Here is a 25025-nt window from a genome sequence, read left to right as displayed (position 1 = left end):
AGTCTTTGTATCTGGCTTCTTTTACTCGACACAATGCTTTTAAATTCATCCATGTTGTTGCTCCTTTTTATTTGCTGAGCAGTAATCTATGATATAATTGTACCTCAGTGTACCTATTCACCATTGAATGATATTTGGGTTGTTTCTGTTGTTGGGTGATTATAAATAATATCCTATAAATACTGTCATACAGATTTTTATCTGAGCATAAGTTGTCATTTCTCTTAGGTAAATACCTAGGAATGGAATTTCTGAGTCATATTATAAGAAGCTATTAAATTGTCTTCCAGGTTGGCTGCATGTTACATTTTTACCAGCAATGTATGAGAGTTCCAGTCCCTTTCCCATCCTCATTCACACTTGGCATCATCTGTTTCTCTTTATTTCCTTTTTTTTTTTTTTTTGCTTGTTTTTGTTTTTGTTTTGTTTTGTTTTTTTTTTTTGAGACGTGGATATGTAAGGATATCTCATTGTGGTTTTAATTCACATTTTCCTAATGATTAAAAATAGTAAACATCTTTTCATTTGCTTTCTTGCCATCTCTATTCTCCTTTGGTGAAGTGTCTGTTCAAATCTTTTACCCTTAAAAAACCAGATTGTTTGTTTCCTTATTGTTGAGTTTTGAGAACTATTTGTATATTCTGAAAACCCTTTGTCAGATATATGATTTGCAAATATTTTCTCCCAGTCTTTGGCAAGTTTGGGGGCCATCTTAGAGATTAGGAAACTGACACACAGACAGGTTAAGCAACCTCCCCAAGATATAACACAGTTTATGAGGGTGAAGATAGGATTAAACCTCAAGGGTCTATGCTCTTAGCCACTCTCCACTACTGCCTCTGTCCCAGGTAGAGACAAAACTGGACAATCAGCATGATTAGATCTACTTTGGATGGACGTTTCCCCCTGAGGAAGCTTCAAAGTGACCCTGGAATAGCCACTGGAGATCTTATCAGAGGGACCATCTAGAGAACCTCATGTCTTTACATGTAGAGCTCCACTACAGAACATTGATCTATAAATGGAGGACATGCCTTGGCAGCCTTCCGGATTTCATAAAAATGGTCACACATTAATTAAATTATTTTAACCACATACTTCTTCAGAGAGTAAAAGGTAAACTCTGCTTTCTAATGATAGCCATTTCCTGGGTTTATTTTCATCTGTACCTAATTTTTATGGAGTTTTGTTTGGCAGCCCTAATTAGATATTTCTTCCAGTTTTTTGAAAGTCAGAGCCTGCCACACACTTCTGCAGAGAATGCAGAAGACGAAGGATTTTTCTGTAACAGGAGCTTCCTCTGGTGGGACTTTTGGGCTCTAATTTCTGCTTAAAATCTCTTTCTTCCTCTTAGATCTGGAAACTGTCTCTTCTTATTTTGAATCCTTATGCTTAGTTGCTATCTAGAATTACAGAATTCTCCCCATTTTATATTTAGAAAACATACACCAGGGCCTCATAGTCATACATAGCTATAAAGAGGAAACACATCCAGGGGTTCTAGGCTCCTGGTCAGAGCCACAGTGATCAGCTTCCCTGATGATAGGAGTCATCTGCCTTCCCTCTCCTCTTTGCCTCTAAACCTGCATGACCATGCCACATGAGAGTGGCATGGTGGAAAACTAAGTATAGATTCTGTTACTCATCAATATAGCTTTCTGTATATCCAAGAATGAAGACCTCAGGTAGAAGGAAAAATTGAAAATTAAGCATTTGAGTTCAGTCAGTCAAGCTGCATACAATTCTCAAGGCTGGAAGAGCCTATGGTGTTATGATTCTGGAGACAAAGTGACAGGAGAAGGGTGTGTGTGTGCACGTGTGTATGTTCAAAAACAACAAGGCATGAAGTAAAGAATCTCAGGTATGAGTTTAGTGTATTGTATTTTCCACTAACTTTAGGTTCCAATGCCATTCCTTTCAATAATTCCAGAAACACAGACATCACTTAGAACAGATGATGTCTGCTCCATGAAGATGTAGACTATATGGGGATGATCTTACCCACTTCTGTCTGTTGTACAACTTTATTATCATTCCAGGTAGGCACATTCATTCATTCCTTCAATCATTTACTTGCCAATCATTTGATAAGTACCTACCCAGTATGGGGTACTGTCCTAGGCAAGAGAGTTATAGAATTAAATAAAACACACCCTTTCCTTCAAGAAGTTTATGTAATATTGAAAGCCAGCATGTAAATACATAAATGCAATACAATGAGATAAGTGTGACAACAGAAGTGATTAGATTATAGAGAGGTAGTACAGAGAAGGGAGTGATGAAGAAGGACCTGAAGAAGGCCACACATGAACTTAGTTTCAAAGATGAATAGGAATTTACTGAGGGAACAAGAGAGGAAAAGGACATTCCAGGCAGAAGGGACAACATTGCAAAGTCAAAGAAAACTTGAGGCATTATGATGTCTTAAGGGAAACTATAAGGAATTTAATGTCATTGGAACATAAATTGAGATGGGAGATTGGTGAAAACTGTAGAGTTGGACAGGGATGAGATCATACTTTAAAAAGGGGGAGGGTTGGATTTTAGTCCATAAACAATAGATTCGTTTTGACATGATTTAAGCAAGACCATAACAGACTTGAATGTCAAACAGATCATTCTGGTGGCAATATAGTGAACAAATAAAAAAAATGGGTAATCTATTTTTTTTAGGACTAGGGAGAGCCAAGTAAGAAGTTTTTGCTATCACTGTGTCAGGTACTTATTTAATTTAATCTTCACAGCAGTGCTACAAAGTAGTTATTTTTATTTCCATTTTACAGATGAGAAATTGAGAGGTGTGTAATTTACCTGAGGTCACCCAGCTGGTAAGGGGTAAAACTGTGATTATGAAACTTCCAACAGAATTTAAAGCTTCACAAAGGTAAAGGTTTAAGGGATACTTAGAAGGTTAAATAGCTTTTGTGATAACAGTATGTAGCAGAGTGTAAAGGAGATAAAGGAGTTCAAGATGATTCCTGGAGTTCTCAATCAGTCGAAATTAGTGTATGATGATGCCATGGGCTCAGATAAGAAATAAGGAATACAGAAGGAAAGCCTCTCCAAACCCTCATATGTTCCCTCTCTTCACAAAAGTATCTCCCACCTGTGCTCTGAATCCTACCCTCTTCAAACATACAAAAGATTTTCTGTCCACATTTTTTAACTTTTATTTCTTCCTGTCATCTGTTCTTGCACCCCAACTTTCAGTCAAACTCAAGTTTTGCTTTTCTCTTTTTAACTATAGCCCTGTTTCCTTCCTTTACCACCCATACTCAAGTTTCTGGTTTAGATTTCCTTCTTTCCTTTTTTTACACCTAATTCTTTCCTCAACCCTCTGCAATATGGTTTGTCCAATGAAACTGCTGTCTTAAAAAGGTAACCTGTGACTACCTCTTCACCAAGTCCCATGGTCTCTGTTCAGTTCTCATCCTCTTTGACCTCTGCTTGATGGTTACATCCATCATTTCATGGCAGTGATGTTGACCTTAACTTGGCTTCTTCCTACGTTGTAGAACTGTGATCATCAGAAATTCAACATAGAGGGGCGCCTGGGTGGCACAGCGGTTAAGCGTCTGCCTTCAGCTCAGGGCGTGATCCCGGCGTTATGGGATCGAGCCCCACATCAGGCTCCTCCGCTATGAGCCTGCTTCTTCCTCTCCCACTCCCCCTGCTTGTGTTCCCTCTCTGGCTGGCTGTCTCTATCTCTGTCAAATAAATAAATAAAATCTTAAAAAAAAATAAAATGGTGAAGGAATCTATGTTGAATTTCTTTTTTTTTTTTTTTAAGATTTTTATTTATGTATTTGACAGAGATAGAGACAGCCAGCCAGAGAGGGAACACAAGCAGGGGGAGTGGGAGAGGAAGAAGCAGGCTCATAGCGGAGGAGCCTGATGTGGGGCTCGATCCCATAACGCCGGGATCACGCCCTGAGCTGAAGGCAGACGCTTAACCGCTGTGTCACCCAGGCGCCCCTCCTTCACCATTTTAAAAGGAAATTCAGAAATATAATTCTATGCCAAGTAGAAATGTAAGTTTCTGGAAACATTTCTTTCATAGCTTTCCCAAATAAACCAACATCTAAGTCATCATCTTGGGGGACATTGTGAGATATGTTTCTATTTTCCCCAAGTGAAAAAATTTTCCTTCTTCCCTATATATTTACTTGATGACTTTGGTAACAGCGTAAAGGCTTTATTGTGATAGTCTTGGTTTTAAGACACCAAATGAGTAACAAAGTGTATCAGTTAAGATGGGATGGGATAGGATAGGATAGGATAGGATAGGATAGGATAGGATAGGATAAGCTTCAAAATATCAGAGACTTCACACATGACATTTGATTTCTCATTTATTCAAAGTTAACTATTGGTTCAGCAGTTCTCTAGGGAAGATGCTTCCCAAATGGGAACTCAAGGATAAAGGCTGATTCCATCTTGCCTCTGCTATATCAGACATGGTCTATATCATTGTCGCTGCAAAAGAAAGAGAAAGCTAGATGGTTATACATCTTAAATGCTTTGGCACAGCAGTCATACATATCACTTCTACTCACATCCTCACTGGCCAGATTTTGTCACGTGGCCTCACATAACTGCAGGGGGACTGGGAAGCTCAGTTTTTGTGTGCCTATGAAGGAAAGGAGAACCTGATACAAATGGGCACTTTTCATTTTTATCACATTAAAATGTTCAAAGAATAGTATTCCATAATTCTCCATAAAATTCCATTCTCTAGCTATAAGACATGTACTCCTTTAGCTTTACATTTTGATCATGGATGGTTGAGCTGCAACTCTACTCAGAGCCAGGAAAAAAAGTGTTAATTCCTATCATGGAAGTGCTTCAAACTCAGTAGTTCAATGTTTCAGAACCAGATCATGAGGACAGCTCCCCCGCATTGTAAATGATTCTGCCTGGACGTCAGGTTTTCTTAACAATACTGATTTCCTGAATTTTTATGTAGGTATAGACATATTCAGAGCCAAATACTGCAATTAAAACCCTCCTTACTTTCATTCCTCTATCCTACAAATTTGAGCAACTTCTTTGATGAGCAGGAACGGACCATCAAAATGCCATTCTTTCTAAGTGTTTGGTTGACGAGTCCATCTAAATTTTAAGTGACAACCTCCACTCTCTGACTTATGAGGCTGCACTGCCTTTCACCCTAATGAAACTGCCAAGTAATTTTGGGACCACATGGGGAAAAGTCTGGCTCTAGTCCCCAGGGGATATATTGAATAACTTGCTTCTTGCTGACCTCAATTGGTCTATAATATCTAGATGTTTTTAGCTATCATCTGTGAATCTGTCCTTCTCTCCCAGTTCTTATTTGGAAACCATCCCCACTGGTACATATAACTGAAGGAGTCACAGGCGCAGCAATTACTGATGAAAGAAATTCACATGTGGCAACTCCCTCCATACATGGTATGGAAATTAATAAACATTTATTTTATGGCAAGGTAATAACAAAACTGTAGGTAGAGATATGTCCTCATTTCTCTGTACGTACATATCTCTTTACACATGGTATTTTCTCTCCAAATAAGCATTTAGGAAGATGAGGTCAGCTCTTAGAAAAGCTAAGGGTGAACAGAATGGATTTCTGAGCATGCTGGTATTCTCGATTATTCCTGTCAACCCCTCAAGCACGTTTCTTTGTCATTCCCATTAACGTTGTGGGCCTCAGCACTGACTTCACATAATGTGCTAAGGGCAGCTCCTGCTACCCTCTGCAGGTTCCCCCATTTGCCTCATTCCTTTCTCTTCTTCCTAGTGATAGAAGTATCAGACGTCCCAGCAGTGTGTCCCTACTCATCCAAATCTGGCAGCATCTCATGGAAGAGGACACCAAGATAAAGCCAATCTCTCAGAAAAAAAAAATAAAAATAAAATAAAACCATTAAGGGGACATGCTTTTTGGAAGGGCAACAGTTGGCAAAAAAATGTCCTTCGGAGGGGGCAGAAAAAAGTGTCAGAATCACATCACTGGGTCAGCTTTTTGTTATTTCTACATCAGGACTGTATCTGCACCTTCAGGTCTTACTGGCTTTTCCAGACACATCTAACCTGTCATCAGAACACTACCCAGTTCTGAGGCAGAGCTGTGGTGGTGTTCCATTCTGCTCTAGGTATCAGCAGCAGAGTCTCTACACTCCTTCCCCATCTTTAATGTTTGTTCACCAGTCAGCACATCTGGACACATTCCAAAAATTAAGAACATAAGCTAATAGAATAATAATACCCTGTATTTATATAGCACCTTCCTTGGAGATATGCCAAATTCTCCACCAGCTGCATGTCACCAAGACCCCCACCAGCCCTCAATGCAGGACTACTGCCCCTTGCTGTAAGCAAGGACAGCTTAGACATCAATAGGGGCAACTCAGGAGTGCTGCCATGACACTTCTCTATCCGTATCATGCATTTACCAGCCACGCCAGCTGTTAATGTGCCAGAAACGTTGCCTCAGTTGACTGAGAAAGCAACAGACAACATCCAGGTGAAGAAGGCTGACACCTGTGCTCCACCAAGTCTGACAACGTGCCTCCTCCTGATGGGACCCACTGTCTAATATGTCTAGTGGAAATGGGTTATGCCATGGGCACCTGCGCTGTACATTTGAGGCAAAAGCATGAACTTTTAGCTATTCCTCTTAGTAGCCTAGGGGGTGTAGTGCTCAGCCCCCAAGTAAGTAAGTCCTGTGCCCCTCCCACTAGTCACACTTGCTTTGCGTGCAGTAATTTTCATAAGTATTTAAAAAGTATTTAATGATCATATCAGTAATCCAAATGAAGTTTCAAACTCGTGATGAAACTGATGAGGATAAAAGAAAGGATAACAGAGAGTGAGCTCAGGGCCAGTATTGTATTTCGGATTGAGGGAGGTGAGGCAAAGGGTTACACAGTCATGGTGGTCCCCTAGTTGGTGCTTTGGGTATCCTTCTCTGATACTTTACAAAGGAGCTTTGTGGCAAGCATATATAACTCTACCTGCAAAGAGAGACCATCCTGCATATTTCCCTGTGTAATAAATTCCCTTCCCAAGATACCAGGGCAACCACAACAGGTTAGGGAATTCCGTGCCAGCCACATCATATCTCAGGACCCCGCAAACCATGGAATGGCACTAGAGTCTGGCAAGTTCATAAATTATCCTCCCAGTTGATTGCATTTTTAATCAGGGTGTGTACCATGATCACTAATGGCCCTTGCTTACAGGATGAAGCCCCAGTATTTATCTTGTTTTAATTATATTAGAAAGCAGTGATATTCAATTAACCAACTAATCAAGTAAGCCAATCAATACTGGCCCTGGCAGGATCCTCCATAGCCAGCTCCTTGTTCTGGGTGGTAGTCCATGGTTTAGAGTCAGATGGAGTTAACTCTTGATGGCCAGGGTCATGCTGCTGAGAAGTAGGCAGGAATAAGGAAACAAGGATTCAGCTTTCAGACATGGGCAGAAACCCTACAGGTGCTTTCCTTCGCCTGATTATAGTGGAGGTTTACAGCAAACTCCTTTAGGTTAAGGTGTTATTTGTTCTACAATGTGTATATTGTTTTCCAAGTACATACAGGAGACATGTTTCCCATTCTGCAGATTGGAAATTTGAAATCCCCATATCCTATAACAAGCCAATGGCAGAGCTCTGAATATTAAGTAGAGCTGATCATGGGATGACAGCATGAAGTAACTTGTGATGTTCCTAAGGACTGCCAGATGGTTCCTACCTACGTGAAGTAGTCCTAACAGCAGGCGGACCAATCTGGAAAGCCTCCACCAGGACCATTTTAGATATGTGTGTCTAGACTTGTGAACAGCTGGGGGACACAGTGAGTCAAGAGCAGAGCTGCTCCCAGGGTGAAGGCTCAGTGAGCAGGCATACCCTTTGCTCATTCACATGTGTCAGGGGACACATGACTTTGTGACTTTGTGACTGTGTAGTTGTCCAGGGGTAGGGAGTGGTTGCTGGCCAGAGAGGAAAGTATGTCCCTTTGGCTATATTCATGATCCTTTAACTTTTACCTGGCTCCTCCTACAGACACATGTGGACCTAAACATTCATGTAGCAAGCCCATTTCCCAAGACAAACTGATGACTGAAATTTGAGGAACATCGTCCAGTCATCCCATTATCTTTTCTGGCTTGTCGGGCAAGAACCAACATAGAGTTTTCCCTGGATGCTCCCTGTTTGGGTGGTTTTGCTATTCATTGGACCCCAAGCTGTGTGATGGTTTCAGGAATTCCCACCCTTTGCAAAGCTGAGGATCTCAGATGAAACCTCTGAAAATGGTCTGCTCCTAAACGAGGGTAGCATCAGAAAAGGAGAAATGGGGGCGCCTGGGTGGCTCAGTCGTTGAGCGTCTGCCTTCAGCTCAGGGTGTGATTCCAGCGTTATGGGATCGAGCCCCACATCAGGCTCCTCCGCTGGGAGCCTGCTTCTTCCTCTCCCACTCCCCCTGCTTGTGTTCCCTCTCTCACTGGCTGTCTCTCTCTCTGTCAAATAAATAAATAAAATCTTTAAAAAAAAAAAGAGAGAGAGAGAGAGAAATGTCCAAAGAAGATGGGACAGTGGGTTCCAGGATACCCATTTCATTAGCCCACAACTGCCCACAGAAAAAGTTTATCCACTTTGCAGACCAGTCAGATTGCCCTAAAAAGGGAAATAAGTCTGTTTGATGACTACAGACTACACCCTAGTAATGGCTTTTCAAATGCACCAAAATTCCTAAGGCAGCCTTGGAAGGAAAGCAGGAATCATTTGGTGTAGCCAGAAAGCCAATGCTTATGCAGAACTGCACATTGCCAGTTGGAAGAACCACCCAAGCACTTAAGTTCCTGCATCTCTGTGGACTGCTGCCTCAGGTGGGCTAAGAATCAAAACCTGATTCCCTGTATGAGGCTGTCTGAACCTAAGCAAGTGTAAGGGAGAGTGAGACGTTTCACACAGAGATATATTAAAAGGGAAAGAATCTTAAGACCGCTGTTCGTTTCCAAACATTTGATGAGTTTCAATTCATTAAGTGTTTTGTAGGCTTGTTAATTTAATAAGAGCAAATGGGGCCCTAATGTCAGACAACAATCAGTAATTTGAAGGGGGTGAAAAAGAGTAAGAAGTAAAACAATCATTACCTAGCACAATGTTTAATCAAAAGACACCAGGAACTTTCAACTTCACAGTAATGTTTTCAAAGGTTGGAGATTTTCAAATGTATAGTCTTTGACTCTGGCCGGCAGGCTGGAAAAATGGACATAGTTGTGATAATTGGCTGCAATGGAATTTAAAAGTTCAACCCCGGCCCCTCCCCCCAGCATACACACACACATACACAAACTCACCCTAAACCTTCTCTCTTTCCCTTGAGCTGGATTTAGTTTGAGTTCATCCCAGTACTTCAGGAAGCAGGGCTTTATCATGGCGTCTGAGGTCTGCTGAGCCCCACACTGATATTAAGTCAAGTTGTTCTTGACTTTGAACTCTTCAAGACCTCCTTTTCTTCTAATGAATTTTTCCAATTTTTACCTCATCCCTTCCATGCTATAGATAGGACCTCTGTGCTTTTCCATTTAGCCTGCTGTTCGCTCTCACCGGTGTGAGCATATGGTCTGTGGGTTTCCCAAGTCCTTTGGGCCCCCATTCTGCTCCGGCTGCCTGCCTCTTGATGGTTGCCTGGCAGAGTCACAGCACACAACACTTGCAACTATGCCCTATCCTCTTCTTTGAGGAGCGTCCAGTCCACATTTCTATCTGCTAGGGCCTGAGTACACTTGCCTCAGCTATACAAGGCCTCTTGGTTGAAAGTCAGAGATCCACAGCTATCTAGGGAGGACAGCATTGATCTCATCTGCCCTATTCTTGGTTCACTTCTTTGTCCAGGACTGAAAATGACCCTGATCCTGGCTTATTGCTCTTTTTCTTTCTGCTATCTGATCCTTTCTACATAGCACCCTGCATATTGCTACCTAATTCTTAATTGTTTAGTTCATGATGCCAGTTGACCATCCAAGCATGAAAAGTTTCAAAGGCTTCTCTTTGACTTTTAAGATGCCCCCTTGCCTGACCTGACTTCTTATAGCACAGTACATAGTACAAATGCTTGATAATTGATAAACAAAATATTATTGTGAGTATATGGAATCAACTCATCTATTTCAATCCAGAAGCTTTAGGGTGATTTTGAACCCTGGAGGGTCAAGCCAGGCTGAATCAGGCAGGACTCAGCTGAGGCCAAGGCACAATTCAGAATTAATATGCAGACTTGCCAAATTTATGAACCTAATACATAGTGTGGTTGGGACCCAAACCCAAGTCCCTCCAGATCTCTTTCCCCTATACCAAACTATCTCCTGCTGCCCCCACTTGTTGCTTTTTGTATCTGTCATTGGAAGCATGATGAAAAGCTTGCTGTTTTATCTACTTCTGGAATCTAGTTGCTTTAGTGGCATCAAAAAGGGACAGACTAGGTATTTTTTTACAGCCAGCTGGTGCCCAAGAAGCAGATGGCAGTGGCTTGGGGGCATCAGGAACCCAGTGGTGTGGGCAATGTTAGAAACCATCCTCCTTGTGTACAGAGAAACAGTAGAGGGGCTCTAAAAGCAAGCATCGCCTATGTTATGTGTCCCTGATAACCAGCCCTGAGAGAAGGCATATGTTGCCCTTTTGCAGAAGAAATGAATGAGCTCCAAGTCAGGGAGATTCAAGGAGAAGGTCAGGTTGGGATCAAGTTTTTTTGCTGCTGCTACCCAAGCCCCACACTTGACAGTCACCCCCCAATAATGTCTGAGCTCTGTGGCTGCATCTGCCTAAAGATAGAAGCAATTTTAGTACCCAATGCAGAGAAAGCAGAGGGAGCAAACTCCAGGGGAGAGGGTTCTGATGGGATATAGATTCCTTACTAACAATTACCATAAGCGCCAGAGCTTTCAATTTAATTAAACCAATTCTTCAGCATGGGGATCCATGCCTGGGCTTAGTTGCTTTTCTTCTTCTTTCTTTTTTGTTCTTTCTTTTTTTATAACGTGCTTGCCTCCTCGGTGTTGTATCTCAGTGTAGCAGGATATCTCAAATGATGATGAGTGGGTGAAAAAAGAAAAATGATTTCTCTTCTGGTGCCTTAATGGAAGGTAGCAAAAGAACTGAATCAAGAAGTTAATAGTTACTATCATTTATGCTCCCTGGAAAGCCTGATACAGGCGAGCTCTAAATTATCTTTGCTAATGGGACAGTGGTAGCAAATGAAATGATGTCACGGATCTGTTTAGCACCTGCCATCTCCCACGTCCTTCCCACAGGACATCTCATTGAACCTGCGCAGCAGCTCTCACAGTCATCATTATCCTATGTAACAGGTGATAAAGGTCAAATGGCTTCTCAAAAGTCACACAGCCGATGGCATGGTGGCACAGTTCATCCCAAACCCAGGTCTTTTGATTTTAAACCTGATGCCTCTGCATTGACTCCATAAACATTTCTCCATTCTCCTTTGGGGTGTCACTTTTAATTGTCCCTCCCGCAAAATCAATGCAAAGGAATGGCCAGTTGGATAGGTTGTGTTATCTCCTTTCTGTCTTCAGGAAGGGATGCTGATGAGTCATAAAATAGTCCCAAGCAGACCTACTGTGTGACACGCTCTCACAACAACCGAGGCAGGGATTACTGTCCCCATTTTACAGTGGAGAAATAGGCTCAGAGGTACACACTCAGAGATGCGTTGCCCCAAGGCACACATCTGGTAAGTGGTATGTCGAGCTGGTCAGCCGGCCTGCCCACTGACGACTTGCCGTGTGGCTGCTGCCTTAGCCAGTTCAAAATGCTGCCTGTGCCCACTTGCTGGTAACCCTGTGCCAGATTGGCAGTGAGTTTGCATGACTAGAACAGATCATAAAAGCCACTCGTAGCCCCTACCCCACTGGTGGTGGCTCAGCCCCACCAGCTTCCCTGTTTTGCATCTCTGCTGACCAGATTTATGGGAGGGATGATAGGAGAGTCCCAGGCATGCAGGGGAGAAGTTTGGCCTCTCTCCCATCTGGACCCACTATTTTCAGCAGTGCCTTGGGGGCTTGACTGGAAGCACTGGGGACTTTCAATGAGCCGCTCCCCATGAAGGAAGGAAGACTTTGGTCCCATCACTGGAGGGAGTTGGTTCCAAGAGCCAACCGGAACCTAGCTCATTAGCTGCCCTCCGTCCGAGCCTCGGACCCAGTGCTACACAGATGTGTGTGGACTTGAACCATTGACTTTAGCCAGGGGTTCACGGATCCACAAGCAACCTCTAGGACCCAGCAGCGCCCTGATGCTTTAAGCCCCTTACACCTAGTACCTTTTCTTTTCCTCTCTAGGTATGTCATTGAGCTCATGCCAGGATGGGATCACCCCTCTTGCCCCTCCTCCATGGTCATCTGAAGCACTTGGCTCCCCTCTCCTTAGAGCACATCAGGAATAACTCTAACAGCAATAGTAATTGATCAATTAATTAATTTAAAAGACCCATAGCCCTGGGAACCTGATATATGTATAACGTTGTGCTGTCTCTCTCCATTCGTCTGTGCCAATGGCTCTCTCAGACCCCCAGACAAGGAGCCACTTCAAAGGACAGTCCCCCTCCCCATTATGCAGCCTTCCCCCACCACTGGGAAGAGGGGGGGAAGGCCCATCAGGGGCTCCTGTCAAGGGACCAGCTGGAAATCAAGTTACAACCAGCACGATGTGTTTCAGGAGCGTCTCGGCTCCCATGCATCGGCCCAAGGCATCATTAATAATCCACAGCCTAATGACGGAGATGAATATTAGAGCAGAGGGGCAGCCTCGGTGCAGTGAGGCAGAGGTAGAGAGTGACTTATTAGCCCTGCTCCAGGTGTAACCTTCTCCCCACAACCAAGCCGGGGCTAGGATGATTTATTGGTACAGTAAACGGATTTTTATAATTAAAATTGATTTTCAGTTTTAGCCTGGTCTGAAAGGACCCGGTCAAGTTCAAGAGGGGGAAAGGGGGGCAATCTAGGGAAAGAAAGGGAAATGTGCTCTCAATTTCCCATATGTCTTAGATTGTTAGAGCAGGAAGGAACCTCTCGTTTTAGAGGTGAGGAAACAGCAGCCCTGGGAGGTTGGCATCTTGGGCCAGCCTCGGATGGTGACATAAGGTACAGCTGGGATTCAACCTGGGTCTCCTGAGTCTCCTGGATCCCTGAGATACCCTCATTTTCCTGGGACTATGTGTGTATGCACTCATAGAACCACAGTATATTGTGGTGTAGGTTGTGCACTGCACAAGGACACCTAACCAAGGGGATTCTGGGGGCTAAAATCCAGCCATGTTTTGTGTGCTAGGACAGGGTTGCTGCTACCCAGAGGATGTGTTCAGAGGTGCCATTTGGGACTGTTCCCTTTAGGTGTCAGCTGCTGGCCAGGCAGCAGCTTCCTGGTCGTCCCAGGCCGTGCCCATTCAATCCTCACCTCACCGTCCAGTGCCGAGAGGCTACATTGGGTTGTTTAATGAAAGGCCCGAGAGCTCTGCTGCAGATGGTGGAGATGTCATGGGCTCCTGTGTGTCCGGCCTAGTGCAATGCACCACGCCAGGCATCCAGGACCCTAGGAGCGGCAGAAGCTAAGCTGGAGATGGTGCGAGTGGTCTGCATAGTCAGGGACACGTGAACTGGGCACATCTGGAAGGTGTGGCTGCTGTCGCTGGCACTACCACATGTGCGTGCTGCTCTTGACCCTTCCTCCAGGGAAGGGGAATTCCATGTCCAGGTCAGAGTCCGCGCCGCCAATTTCCGTTCCGGCCGATCCCAGGGCACGCAGTCGCAGGACTCTGCGTCCTTGCCCATTGCTGGCTCTCCACACCAGGTCCTTCGGCCACAGCTGCCTCCCAGTGGATCTGGTGGCACCACAGCTCCGGCTCTCCCCATGTGCCCTGGGGCAGGTCACACTTGGTGTGGTCTCTTGGTAAGAGAGCGAGGAGGGAGCCATGAATATGGGCACATTCTTTAAAAAAAATGATAGAAAATGGTATATTGCCTCTTTTCTAGCTTAGCTTGTTTTAAAAAACTTTATTTTTGAGAGTAGTATTAGATTCACAGCAAAATTAGGCAGAAATGCAGGGAGTCCCTACATATTCCTGCTCTTCCCTCCCCCCACAACAGCCTCCCCTCTCTGGACACACGCCCCCTCCCCGAGGTGGTGCATTTGGTATCATCGAAGGACTTACATACACTGATGCATCATCACCATCCAAGTCCATAGTTTACATTAGGGTTCACTCTTGTCGTTCATCCCATGGGTTTTGACAAATGTATAATGACATGTGACCACCATTATAGTATCATACAGGGTATTTTCGCTGCCCTGAAAATCCCCTGAGCGCCACCTGTTCATCCCCCGATCCTTCCTAACCAACTCGCCCCCCGCCCCTGGCAACGGCTGACCTTTTTACTGTCTCCATAGTTCTGCCTTTTCCAGAACGCCATATAGTTTCAACAATACAATATGTAGCCTTTTCAGATTAGCTTCTTTCACTTAGTAAAAATACATTTCAGCTTCTTCCATGTCTTTTTGTGGCTTGATAGCTCGTTTCTTTTTAACCTTAAATAGTATTTTGTTGTCGGGATTCATCTGATTTTATTTACCCGTTCGCCTCCTGAAAGACACCTTGCTTGCTTCCAAGTGTTGACAATTGTGCAGAGAGCTGCTGTAAACAGCCACGTGCAGGTCTAGTCTGTTTTTCATCTACCTCGCTGGACTACCACCCACCACAGGGAAGAGACCCAAGGCCCAGATGCTCAAAGACTTCAGGGAGTCCAGACTGGCAGGAGGAACTTGGAAGAACGCACCTCATCCCACAGGTATCCAGCCCACGCCTTGCACGCAGGAAGGGCCCAGTGTCTGCCTGCTAGGGATGGAGGAGGGGCCTCTTTAGGAGGCTGAGTAACCAAGAAATGTAAAGAACGCTCCCAGCCCTTTGTTTCTACAATTATGAGTAGATTACCATGGTAGACGAGCAGTAGATTGGGACAGCAGTACAGATAAGCACAGTTTAATGCTGCATCAAACTGTTCCGTAAGTCACGTCTGATTACATGTAATGATGTGCACAGCCTTTACCATTTGTCCTTCGAATTGGGTGTTAACTGGCACACGTGTTGCATAGATGGCTGTGATGACGGCTTGGATCCTATAAAAGGCTGGATCTGGAGACCTAAGGTCTCATCCAACGCCCGGATTCTACTCCTTGTGTTAGGTGTGAGCAGCCAAGCCAGGCGCTCAGTTACCTTTCTCTCGTCCTCGTGTATAGTCTTGGAGCTGTGGTCTGGATGGATGTGGCTCCTTTTTCCAAGCATCACAAAAAGTCCAAGCTTCTAGCACACGCTGTCACGCACGTGAGGGTCACCAGGAGACTGGTCACAGGGGACAGGGAGGAGGAAATGGGAGACCGAGGAGAAAAGCCCCTTCTGAAGGCAAAGGTGAAGGCTGTGGTGCGGGAAGGTCCCCTCTCTGGGCGTCACCGAGCACTCGGGACTCTCCTGCCCCCCACTCTGTTCCCAGGAAGGAGCTTTCAACCGCCACCTGGACGGACAGCTCATTCAGGCTGAAGTGTGAGTGAGTGACCCTGCCAGGCAATTTCTGATCAAGAGTGAAAGGGAGAGACAAGGGGAAGATCAAATTGCAGGGAGGGAGGGGCTGCCCAGGCAGTTGGAGAGACCCCCTCTACCCCGTGGTGTTACCTGTGCCCGCTTTGTTCTCTCTCCTGCCCTTTCTGGGACATAAGGCCTTTGGGTTGCACTATTCTCACACTCCCTTCGCTCCTTGAAGGACCAGAGGACAGAGAAGCCCCAGGGGTGGGGAGACCTTCACCAGGTTTTGCTGAGTCTAAGTGAACAGAACCGGACATGGATTCACTACCACTCTCTAGGTGGTGGCGCCCCAGGGCAGTGAAACAATTCCATAATTGGTGAAGTCTCCAGGCGTTAGGCATACCATCCCCTCCCTCCTCCTGCCAGGGGGACATAGTACCACACTGAGCCATGGTGCCGGGTCCTGCCCTGCGGGACATGATAGAGCCATATTTGGAGATGAGAGTCGTGGATGTTGAGACAGCCCTTGCCATGGAAACAGGCTAGCCAAGGAGCAGTTCTAAGAGATATTTAAATGGGACCTCTCCAACCCAATTCTGCCTTCATCAATTTCCATGATGTTTGGACGCATTCCAGGCAGACACTGCTTCTGCACAGGGGAGTTAAAGGCTCTTGGCCCTGGCAAGAGAGGGGATTCCAGGGGAAAGGGAGGCTACACCAGCTGTAGAGCCGTCGTAGTGAGCCCTGTGTCAGAGTCCTGGCTGTGTGCCCTTGAGCGAGTCCACTTAACCTCCTCCAACCTATGTCCTCATCTGTGAAATGAAGGCTGTTGTCCCTAGCCTGGCAACCTCACAGGGTTGTGGTGGGGGTCACATGCAATCATGCCTGTGAAATTGCTTTGTAAATTGTGAAGCCAGAACCGGCAGTCAGGACCACCACTGTGCCCACACCTCCTGCCTCTGTACTCTGGAGCCTTCGACCTTCTGCATCTCTCAGACTCTGGGGTGGAAATACAACAGCCTTGGGTCCCCAGTCCTCTGCCCCTGTGCCCGAGGCGAGCCCATCATCAGGGTCGTTGGTGGGGGCTAAGAGGAGCAGCACTGTGCTTGGAGAAAGTACAGAGGCCTGGCTCCTGGACATTCTGATTGTGCTGGTCTGAGGTTGGCTTGGAACTCAGCATTTTCTAAAAGCTCTACAGTTCAGTTTTAGTGAAAAGCTCAGCGAGGTTTGGAACCCCTTAGCCTAGACCCCATTTGCCTGCCTTTCCCTCCTCCGTGGCCCTGACTTCGTGGCCTGATTCTCCCTTGGAGTTGTAAGGCTCCCCGAGGGTGGTCCACACTCAGCAAGCAGCAGCACGGGGAGCGTGCAAGGGGAGTCCTATACCCTGCGCCGGCCCCCCGTGTGCCCCAGACTCCGGTCCAGCCCAAGCTCTGCTCACGGCAGCATCCCGGGCAGGCTTAATGGAGTAGAAAAGCTTTTTAAAATGAATCCCACTTTACGGCATACTACCTGCCCTGAATTGTCACATTTGCTTTCTCGCTGCTGCCTCAGTCCTGCACCCTGCAGGCTTGTTTGCAAACTCCGCAAACGCCCTGTGTTGAATCGTGTCTGGAGGCTGCATCCTCGCGTCCCCGTCACAGCAGGGGCTGCTGGACTCGGTGCCAACACCGCCTTGCTGGGCCTCGCTGCCCGACCCCGGCCTGCCAGACACACCATGCCAACCAGTGTACCCACACACCGGCACACAGCACGGCCTCTGGTGCTTGGCCGGAAGCCAGCCCGCTTTCCTGTCCCAGACCCACAGCCAACTTTTGATTATGCCTGTTCGCAGAGGTCAGGGGAGAAGCTGAATACATTAAGGCCGCAGATAACCCTGACCTCATTTCCTCTAATAGCTAGAGCGGCTCCCTAGCTTCACCTCACTTTCTCCAGTGCTGTGGGCAATAAAATGAATTCACTGGGGTTTCCCTCCTCTTCCTGCCCTCTGCTTGTGATTTGAAAGCAGGGGAAAGGCTGTCAGAAAAGCTGGAGAGGGGAGAGGAGGAAGCAGGGAAGTTGTTGGAAAGTTCTGAGCTGGTTGTGGAGCCAAGTCCCTATTCAGAGGGCCAGGGACTGCGGGTCTGGGGACTGCAGTGGTCACTGGATGAGACTGGCGGTCAGGGGTAAGATCATGAGGTCCCACCAGGAGTTCCTTCAAGTCCTAAGTCCTTCTCCAGCACCACTTCGAAGGCAAACAATGGTGGAGGGGTTCAGCTGTCCTGGGGGCACACCTGGAAACCTTTAAAGTTGAACTTATCAAAAATAAATAAGTAACAATCAATCAATCAATCAAATTAAAGTTGAACTTTTCATTTAGGAGAAGCAAACCAAAAAGGTGAGTCGAGTCGGCCGTGGTTGCCATCACTGCCATGATAGCTACCACGTGTTTCGTAGGGAGGCTCCGGGGGCCATCTCCAGTGTTTTATGGGTATATTGTTTAATCTGCATAGCCTTTTGGAGATGGGGGAATGTTAAATGCCTGACCAAGCTAATACATGGCAGAGCTAGAATCTGAATGGCAATCCCCCAGATCACAAAGCCCGGGTCCTAGCAGCTGCACTGCCTGGCTCCCCCATGACCCTCGCTCCCCGAGGTGGGTTCCACACACCTACTTCCCTCTCCCAGGCCCTCCATCTACTGAGTGTACCTGTCACAGGCAATAGCATTTTGACACTGGAAGCTGTTTGTTGCTGTAACAAAGACTTAAGTGGACAGAGAAGGAGGGGCCGGGGCTCCTAGCCTTCCCCCAGGCCATCCCACAAGCATGCTCTGAGAAGGCTCACACATTAGCCAGGAACAGACACCGCCTCCCACCCCACCCCCACCCCAGGGCCAGCAATTATTTCTGACCTCGCTGAGTCTCCATCTATATATAGCCCTGGCCGGCGGCTTCTCACTTGAGAAGGGGAACTCTGTTTCAAGCCTTAGCCTGGTGTAGATCGCATTCCCCAGCTGCACACAGTGTGCAGTGGATAAGTTACTAGCACCATACCGCTTACCTCTCCAAGGCGAACCTCCTAATGGAAACCACATGACCCACGGCCACAGTCCTATGGGGTCAGCTCCCAGCAGATGGATGCGGGAGACTCTGCTTTGCCTCCTCAGCTCTGCAGCCTGGACACACGAAGGCTGGGGGGCGTGGCTGTGTTGCCTGATGTGCTGTTGTCTCACTTAGAGAAAGGCAAGGGGGTGTTGTCCTCTCGTATCTGAAAAGCTACTGCAAATGCCCTCAGGGGCACATCTCTGAATGAGGAAAACACATTTGCCTGTGTGGGCAAGATGACCCCTGCCCAAGGACACTCGGACATTGGAGGACCATCTTCCTCTTTCCCCAGCAGTAGGCAGGGCCCCTAGGAGGGGAGCTCCCATGGGTTCGGGAGAGTTCGCTGGCTACCTGAGGCAGAGGGTGAGGGCAGAGGAAGAGGATTTAGGTTTCTTTGAGGCACCTGTGGTCTGCCTGAGATGCTGGGGCATAGAGGGCCCCCTGAGGTATATCAGTTTCCTTTCATTTGGGCACCATGATTTTTCCCAGGGTCAGATTCCTTTTTGGAGGAAGATGCTTGTCCACTTTCCAAAGAAGCTTCCTACGCAGAGAGGAATGTCTGCAAGGAGAGACGTGCTTCTTTGCAAGCATGCTGCCATGGCCTGAACACTGCTGCCCATAGACGTGTGCAAACGTCGCTCCTAGTACCAGGCGCACACATCTAGGCACGCACCCTCAGGCCGCTGTGCGCGCATTCACATCCGTGCACCATTTGCACACAACCACCCTTTAGTTTGAACAGTCAGCTTGTTGCTGCGGACGCTGGCCAGCAGTGCCCTTGACAGAAGGCAGTTGGAGGGAAGGGTTAGGTGCTGGGTGGGGAAGGGAGTGCCTGCCCGGTCTGCCCTGCCACTTCCCACAAAGAGTCATGCCAGCGAGCCAGAGGGTCTCGGCATATGTCTTGGAGCTCACTTGGCTCAGCTGCAGAGGCCTGGATAAAGGTGTCACCGTGCCAGCCCCTCCCCCTCCCTCTACTTGGCTGCTGGAACAAAGGCCTCCGTTGAGCAGGCTGGGCTTGGGAAACTCACGCCAGCAGGTCCCCGGTCCCAGCTCAGATGGGACCGTAGCCTCCATCAGCAGCACTTGGTGAAAGATGGCTGCAATGGGGGCAGCACTTCGATCCCCAAGACAAAGGTTCCTTCCCACCTGTTGGGCTTGGGGGTGGGGAGGGAGGCTCCCAATCTCCAATGGGGTGGGTCCCAGAGGCTCTGCCTCTCTCTTCATCTGGGGCAGGAGTCTGTTTCTAGGGATGGGTCTCAAAAGAAGAGTGTTGGTGGCCCTGTGGCTTTGGACAAATCCTCCAGCAACTGCGCTTCACCTGAAAAATGAGGGGACTGGCAGCTGGATTGGTCCCAAGGTCCCTTCCAGCTTATTAGCCCTGTGAATGCCAGAACATTCCTCCCGTCCCGGGCACCTCCTCTCCTGCATGGTGGAGGGGTGGCTGTCTGGGTGGGATGCGGATGCAGCTAGCTGCCAGGCCTCTCTGTCAAATGCACTGGATTGACCGACCTGAGAAAGTTCATGCCCTGCAATACCACAGCCCCAGAAGTCTGGTCTTCCAAGCCCACTGTGTGAATGTGACCGTGCCAGTCCAGAGAGGGGAGAGAAGTTGACTTTTACACTAGGAGAAGAACTTGTGGCAATAATTCAGAAATTATAGGTTTTAGGGTATAGCAAGATGGGCAAATCAATTCCATGCGGTGCTTGGAATATGAGCTTGACAGGAACCAACTTCATTCATTCTTGCAAGCATTCGCCGTCTTGCTTGCAGTCTCATTTGCCATGCCTGAGCTGGGTACTAGGTGTGGAGAGATGGAGAAAGATGACTTCACACCACCCCTTGAAGAGGGGTGGGGGCGTTTTCTCTGGGAAAGATGCTGAAACAACAGAACGAGTTGTTACTGGCATTGCACTAACTCGTTCATTTATTTGTGCCATCCCAATTAGTCCTCACGCCAACCCTTCAGGGTGCTTCCTGTTATCCGAGGAGGAGGAAAAGGAGGCCAGGAAAGGGCCGATCCAGGATTCACACCCATATCTGTCTTCTCCCCAGATCTCTGCTTCTCACTTGGCGCTGAGATAAAGCTATTCCAAATTCCCTTTTTCTCTCTAAGCACGTTTGAAGGAGCCAGGAAGTCTCCCTGGAGGAGGAGGGCTGCACTAAGACCTACTGTCAGTCTCTTTAGGGCTCCTGCTCCTTGATGGACCTCTTGGCCCCCTGGAGGGCCCTCAGTCCCTGAACTTAGCCAACCCTTCCTGGTTTACAATACACAGCCTGCAATGCTGTGAAATTTTCAACCCGAGAACCGGGGTTCAGTGGAGGTACCAAAGGTTTTCCAATCCCCTGGGCTGCATCCAGGGAATCAGTATGTTGGAGCCTGATGACGGGCTGCTGCCTCAGCTTCATTTCAATTTCCGCCTTTGCCACTGCCCTGCTGTGTGACCTCGGGCAAGCTGGTCAGCCTCTCTGGGTTGTGGCTCTTCCATCTGTGCACCTGAGAAGCGCGTCACTCTCTCACGTGGTGAGGGGTCTGGTTAATAACAAATGCGGGCCATTGCTGTGCAGCCCACACCGGGAGACGGAGGATAGGGTGATTTCTCGAGGCTCTGTAGAAATCGCGCTGAGAGCTCCTCACCCAGCTACTGCCGCTTGCTAATGAGGAACAGCATATGTCGATGATTCCGGCGTCAACACTCGCTCCTTGGCTGTCCGAGTTCCCAGAGCAAACTGGCTTCCTATTAGGCATTTATACTTATTAATAGCAGCAAATTGCAGCCCTCCGCAACATCTGCTACTTTTCATTTGCAAAGAGCTTCCCAGACCGTTTGTATTAGTAGTATTTTGTGACCGATTCTCCCAGACAGAGTAGGCCTGGGTCCTCCTATCTGGAAATGAATCAGTGGAGGCATAATGAGGGGAAAGGATTTGTTCAAGGTCACCCAGACACCCAGAATGGATTAGAGCTCAGGACCTCAGCTCCCAAGCCTCATGCTCTCAAGCTGTTGTCCTTGTTGTTCTGAGTATCAATGACCTCGACCCTAGAACTCCTGCCTATAGGCAGGTGGGGACAATGCTGACAGCCAGGGCTGCTGCCCTTGACCCTGTGCATGAGTCCACTGTCAGAGAAGACCCCGGCTGGATTAACCCTGTGATCGGAGCACAAGCAGGAGGAACTGCAAAGTTCAAGGCGATCCATTCCTGAGGGACTTGTATTGCTGCCAAGTAGATAAAATTATTTCCCGGTGCTAGGGCAGCCAGGAGATCAGTCCAGGGGGTCCTGTGAGCATCTGTGCTTCTGATTAGCCCTCCATACCTGGAGAACCACATTCTCTTTCCAGTCTTTTCTGGTACCTTGATTAGGGGCTGGACCTCCCTCATCTGTAGATCTACAGTCATTGAATTAGGAGAGCTTGGTCAACATGGATTATGCTGGGAAGATTCATTTGTGATGTTAAACCCAGCTTTGAAAAGCAAGCAACCTTTCCCCTCCTCCATTGCTCCTGTGCCCTCTAGCTTTCAGAGGACCTTTGTACCCTGGTGTGACTTTATGGCCATCATCCATGTATCAGCTATTGCCACCAAAACAGCTGTGTAACAAACCCCCCAAACTCAGTAGCACATAATAATAAGCATTAACTCTCATATGCGTGGACCTGCCCATCCATTGCATGTCAATGGATGTAGGCAAAGCTCAGCTGGGCGCTTCTGCTTCGAGCTGCTGTGCCAGCTGGGCTTGTCTCCTGTCTGTGGGTTGGGCTCAGGTCTGCTCCACATGGGTTCATCTGGCCGAAGAGGAAGCAGCTCCGTGGGGAAGCTCTTTTCATGGCAATGGCAGAAACACAAGAGGGCAAAGCCAACCACAGAGGCACATCTCAAGCCTTTGCCTTATGCTTGTTGTCATCCCATTGACCAAATCCAGTCCTGAGGCCAAGCCCAAGTCAACGGGCTGGAAGTACACCCCCTACCTCTCCATTCACCATGAGGCCAGATAGGGGTGGGCATAGGGATGTAGGAGGGAAGAGATGGGACTCATGACACAGCGTGCCACAGCCTGGGACCAGCCTCCTGGCTTCGGCCTCCCTTGCCAGCCTGCCAAGGCCAGACCTACTTGCCACCTCTGAGCAAAGAGGGTGTGGGTGACTATGTGCCAGGCACCTGGAGCAGGCTGAAATAAACACGCTTCCTGAGCTGGTGCTCAGCCACCGCAAGTTCGAGCCCTGGCAGTGAGGGGCTCCGAGGTCATCACGGAGACAAAGCCTTCATGCAACCTTTGCATGGCCCCGAGTCAGCAGAAATGAGGCCTGCAAAGGCAACCAGAGGCCACCAAAGGAAAGAAAGGCCCCTGGAGAGGTTTAGAGGGGCACCCCAAGACCATGATGCTGAAATCCATATGTATTGCTGAGTTACTAATTTTCTGGAAAAGCATTGACTTTTCCCAGCTCTACTTCCTTTGCTCAGAGACAGGAGGACAGGACAAGAATGGATGGGACAGCACGGGGGGATGATGGGATCTTCACGTTTTGACAGCTCCACAGCAGCTCCTCAGAGTTTCTTAATGGGTCCTCTTGCATCCTTTCTTCCTCTTTTTTGACAATTTTGAAGGAAATTGGGTACTTAAGAAGGCTTTTGGACATTTAAATTAACCCCCACCATCAGGCTTAGCGTAGCCACCGCACCATTAGCATCCAATTATAAGAGGAGAGACGAAGTAATAACTCACATTTCGACCAGAATGTCAAATGCTTGAACAAATGAGAGGCGCTCACAGAGACTGTACGTTGTATCTATGGAACATTTCTGAATGTAATCAGCAGAGCAGCAGGCACCCTTTGGGAAGCTAACAGCAGCAGGCGGAGTGGGACTCTATTGCCAGAAGAAAGCATCTTCCAAAATATCAGGGAAACCAAACAGAGTCTAGACAGTCGAGGGCCAGGACTCAAGAGAAATACCCTAGTTGCCACAAGCACACCCAGGCCCCAGGCCCTCTAGGCAGTGGGCTCTGGGGATCAGAGCGCAGAAGCTTGTGAAGGTCAAGTTCATGAGTTAAAGTCCTTGTGTGCACGTCTTCACTCTGTCTCAATCAGTCTTTGTCTTTCTATCCCCAGCCATTGTTTGTACATTCCAGGCCTTGTGCATGGGACCTGACAGGTGCGGAAATAGAGATGGTGATTCTATTTACAATATTGAAAAACCAGACAAAACTACACTCTATGACTTAGGGAAATTTACCTTGTAGCAAAAAGGTAAAGAAACCAGTGTGAATCCCAGAAAGGTAATGGTGGGGAGTAATAGCGGTAGGGGGAGACAGAAGCATACAGGTGTTTCCTGGTCATAACTGAGAATGAAAACCAAAGCAGAGCGTAAGCAATACCTGGAGAATCTTATAAAATCACAGACCATTTGACCTCATAAGACCTATTTGAATTCCAAGACCCTGCCCTGTGCCTCGTGGAAAAAGGTTGGGGGGGGGGGGAGGTGTGAGGAAGGGTTCTGGATGGAACAAAGCCATGACATTATTTTTCCAAATCAGGAAACAGAGGCCCAGAGCTTGAGAATGACAGACCCAGTTATATCACAGAAGATGATAAGAGATATTCATCCAAAACCCTTTTGTCCATTTGAGATTAAATTGAAAAGAGTAACAATGCCTATCTTTCCACTCAAGGATCTCAGAATATTTTATAAACATGAATTTATTCATCTAATACCAGAAACCTTTGTCTTTTTGTGTCTGGCTTATCTCACTTAACATAATGTCTTCAAGGTTCATCCATATTGTACATGTGTCAGAATTTGCTTATTTTGAAAGGCTCGTTATTACAGTAGTCCCTCCTTATCCACAGGGATACGTTCCAGGCCCCCTCAGTGGATACCTGAAACCATGGATAATACCAAGTCCTAGATATACTATGTTTTCTCCTACACATGCATACAAAGCCATGATAAACTTTAATTTATAAAGTTAGGCACAGTAAGAGATTAACAACCATAACTGATAATAAAATAGGACACTTATAATAAGAGACTGTAATAAAAGTTACGTGAATGTGGTCTGTCTCTCGCTAAAAATATCTCATTGTACTGTATTCACCCTTCTTGTGATGATGTGAGGTGATAAAATGCCTACATGATGAGATGCAGTGAGGTGAGTGACGCGGGCAGTGTGACCTAGCATTAGGCTGCTGTTGACCTTCTGGTCATATGTCAGAAAAGGGGGATCATTGGCCTCCAGACTGCGGTTGACCGCAGATAACTGAAACCACAGAAAGCGAAACTGCGGATGGGGGATGGGAGGAGCGGGATGACTGTATCCCACTGTAGGTCTATACCACAGTCCCTGTATTCATTCATCTGTCAATTTGCTTTG

General features: G+C 47.1%; 1 protein-coding gene across 2 annotated transcripts in view; it reads left to right on the top strand.

Annotated features, from left to right (window-relative positions):
- PLXNA4 (plexin A4) overlaps positions 1-25025 on the top strand; it is a 420354-nt gene that overhangs the window by 283330 nt on the left and 111999 nt on the right. Inside the window, exon 5 of one of the 2 annotated variants that reach the window (XM_057304553.1) lies at positions 5783-6736. The exons of the other annotated variant lie outside the window; for it this stretch is intronic. Coding sequence (XP_057160536.1) covers positions 5783-5785 — 3 coding nt within the window. The 3' untranslated portion in view covers positions 5786-6736. Of the gene's footprint in view, positions 1-5782; positions 6737-25025 lie in introns of those variants that run through there. 2 annotated transcript variants of the gene reach the window in all.

This window comes from Ursus arctos, unplaced genomic scaffold (assembly GCF_023065955.2).
Source record: "Ursus arctos isolate Adak ecotype North America unplaced genomic scaffold, UrsArc2.0 scaffold_3, whole genome shotgun sequence".
In the NCBI taxonomy this organism is placed as follows: Eukaryota; Metazoa; Chordata; class Mammalia; order Carnivora; family Ursidae; genus Ursus; species Ursus arctos.
This window is presented reverse-complemented; position numbering and strand designations above follow the sequence as displayed.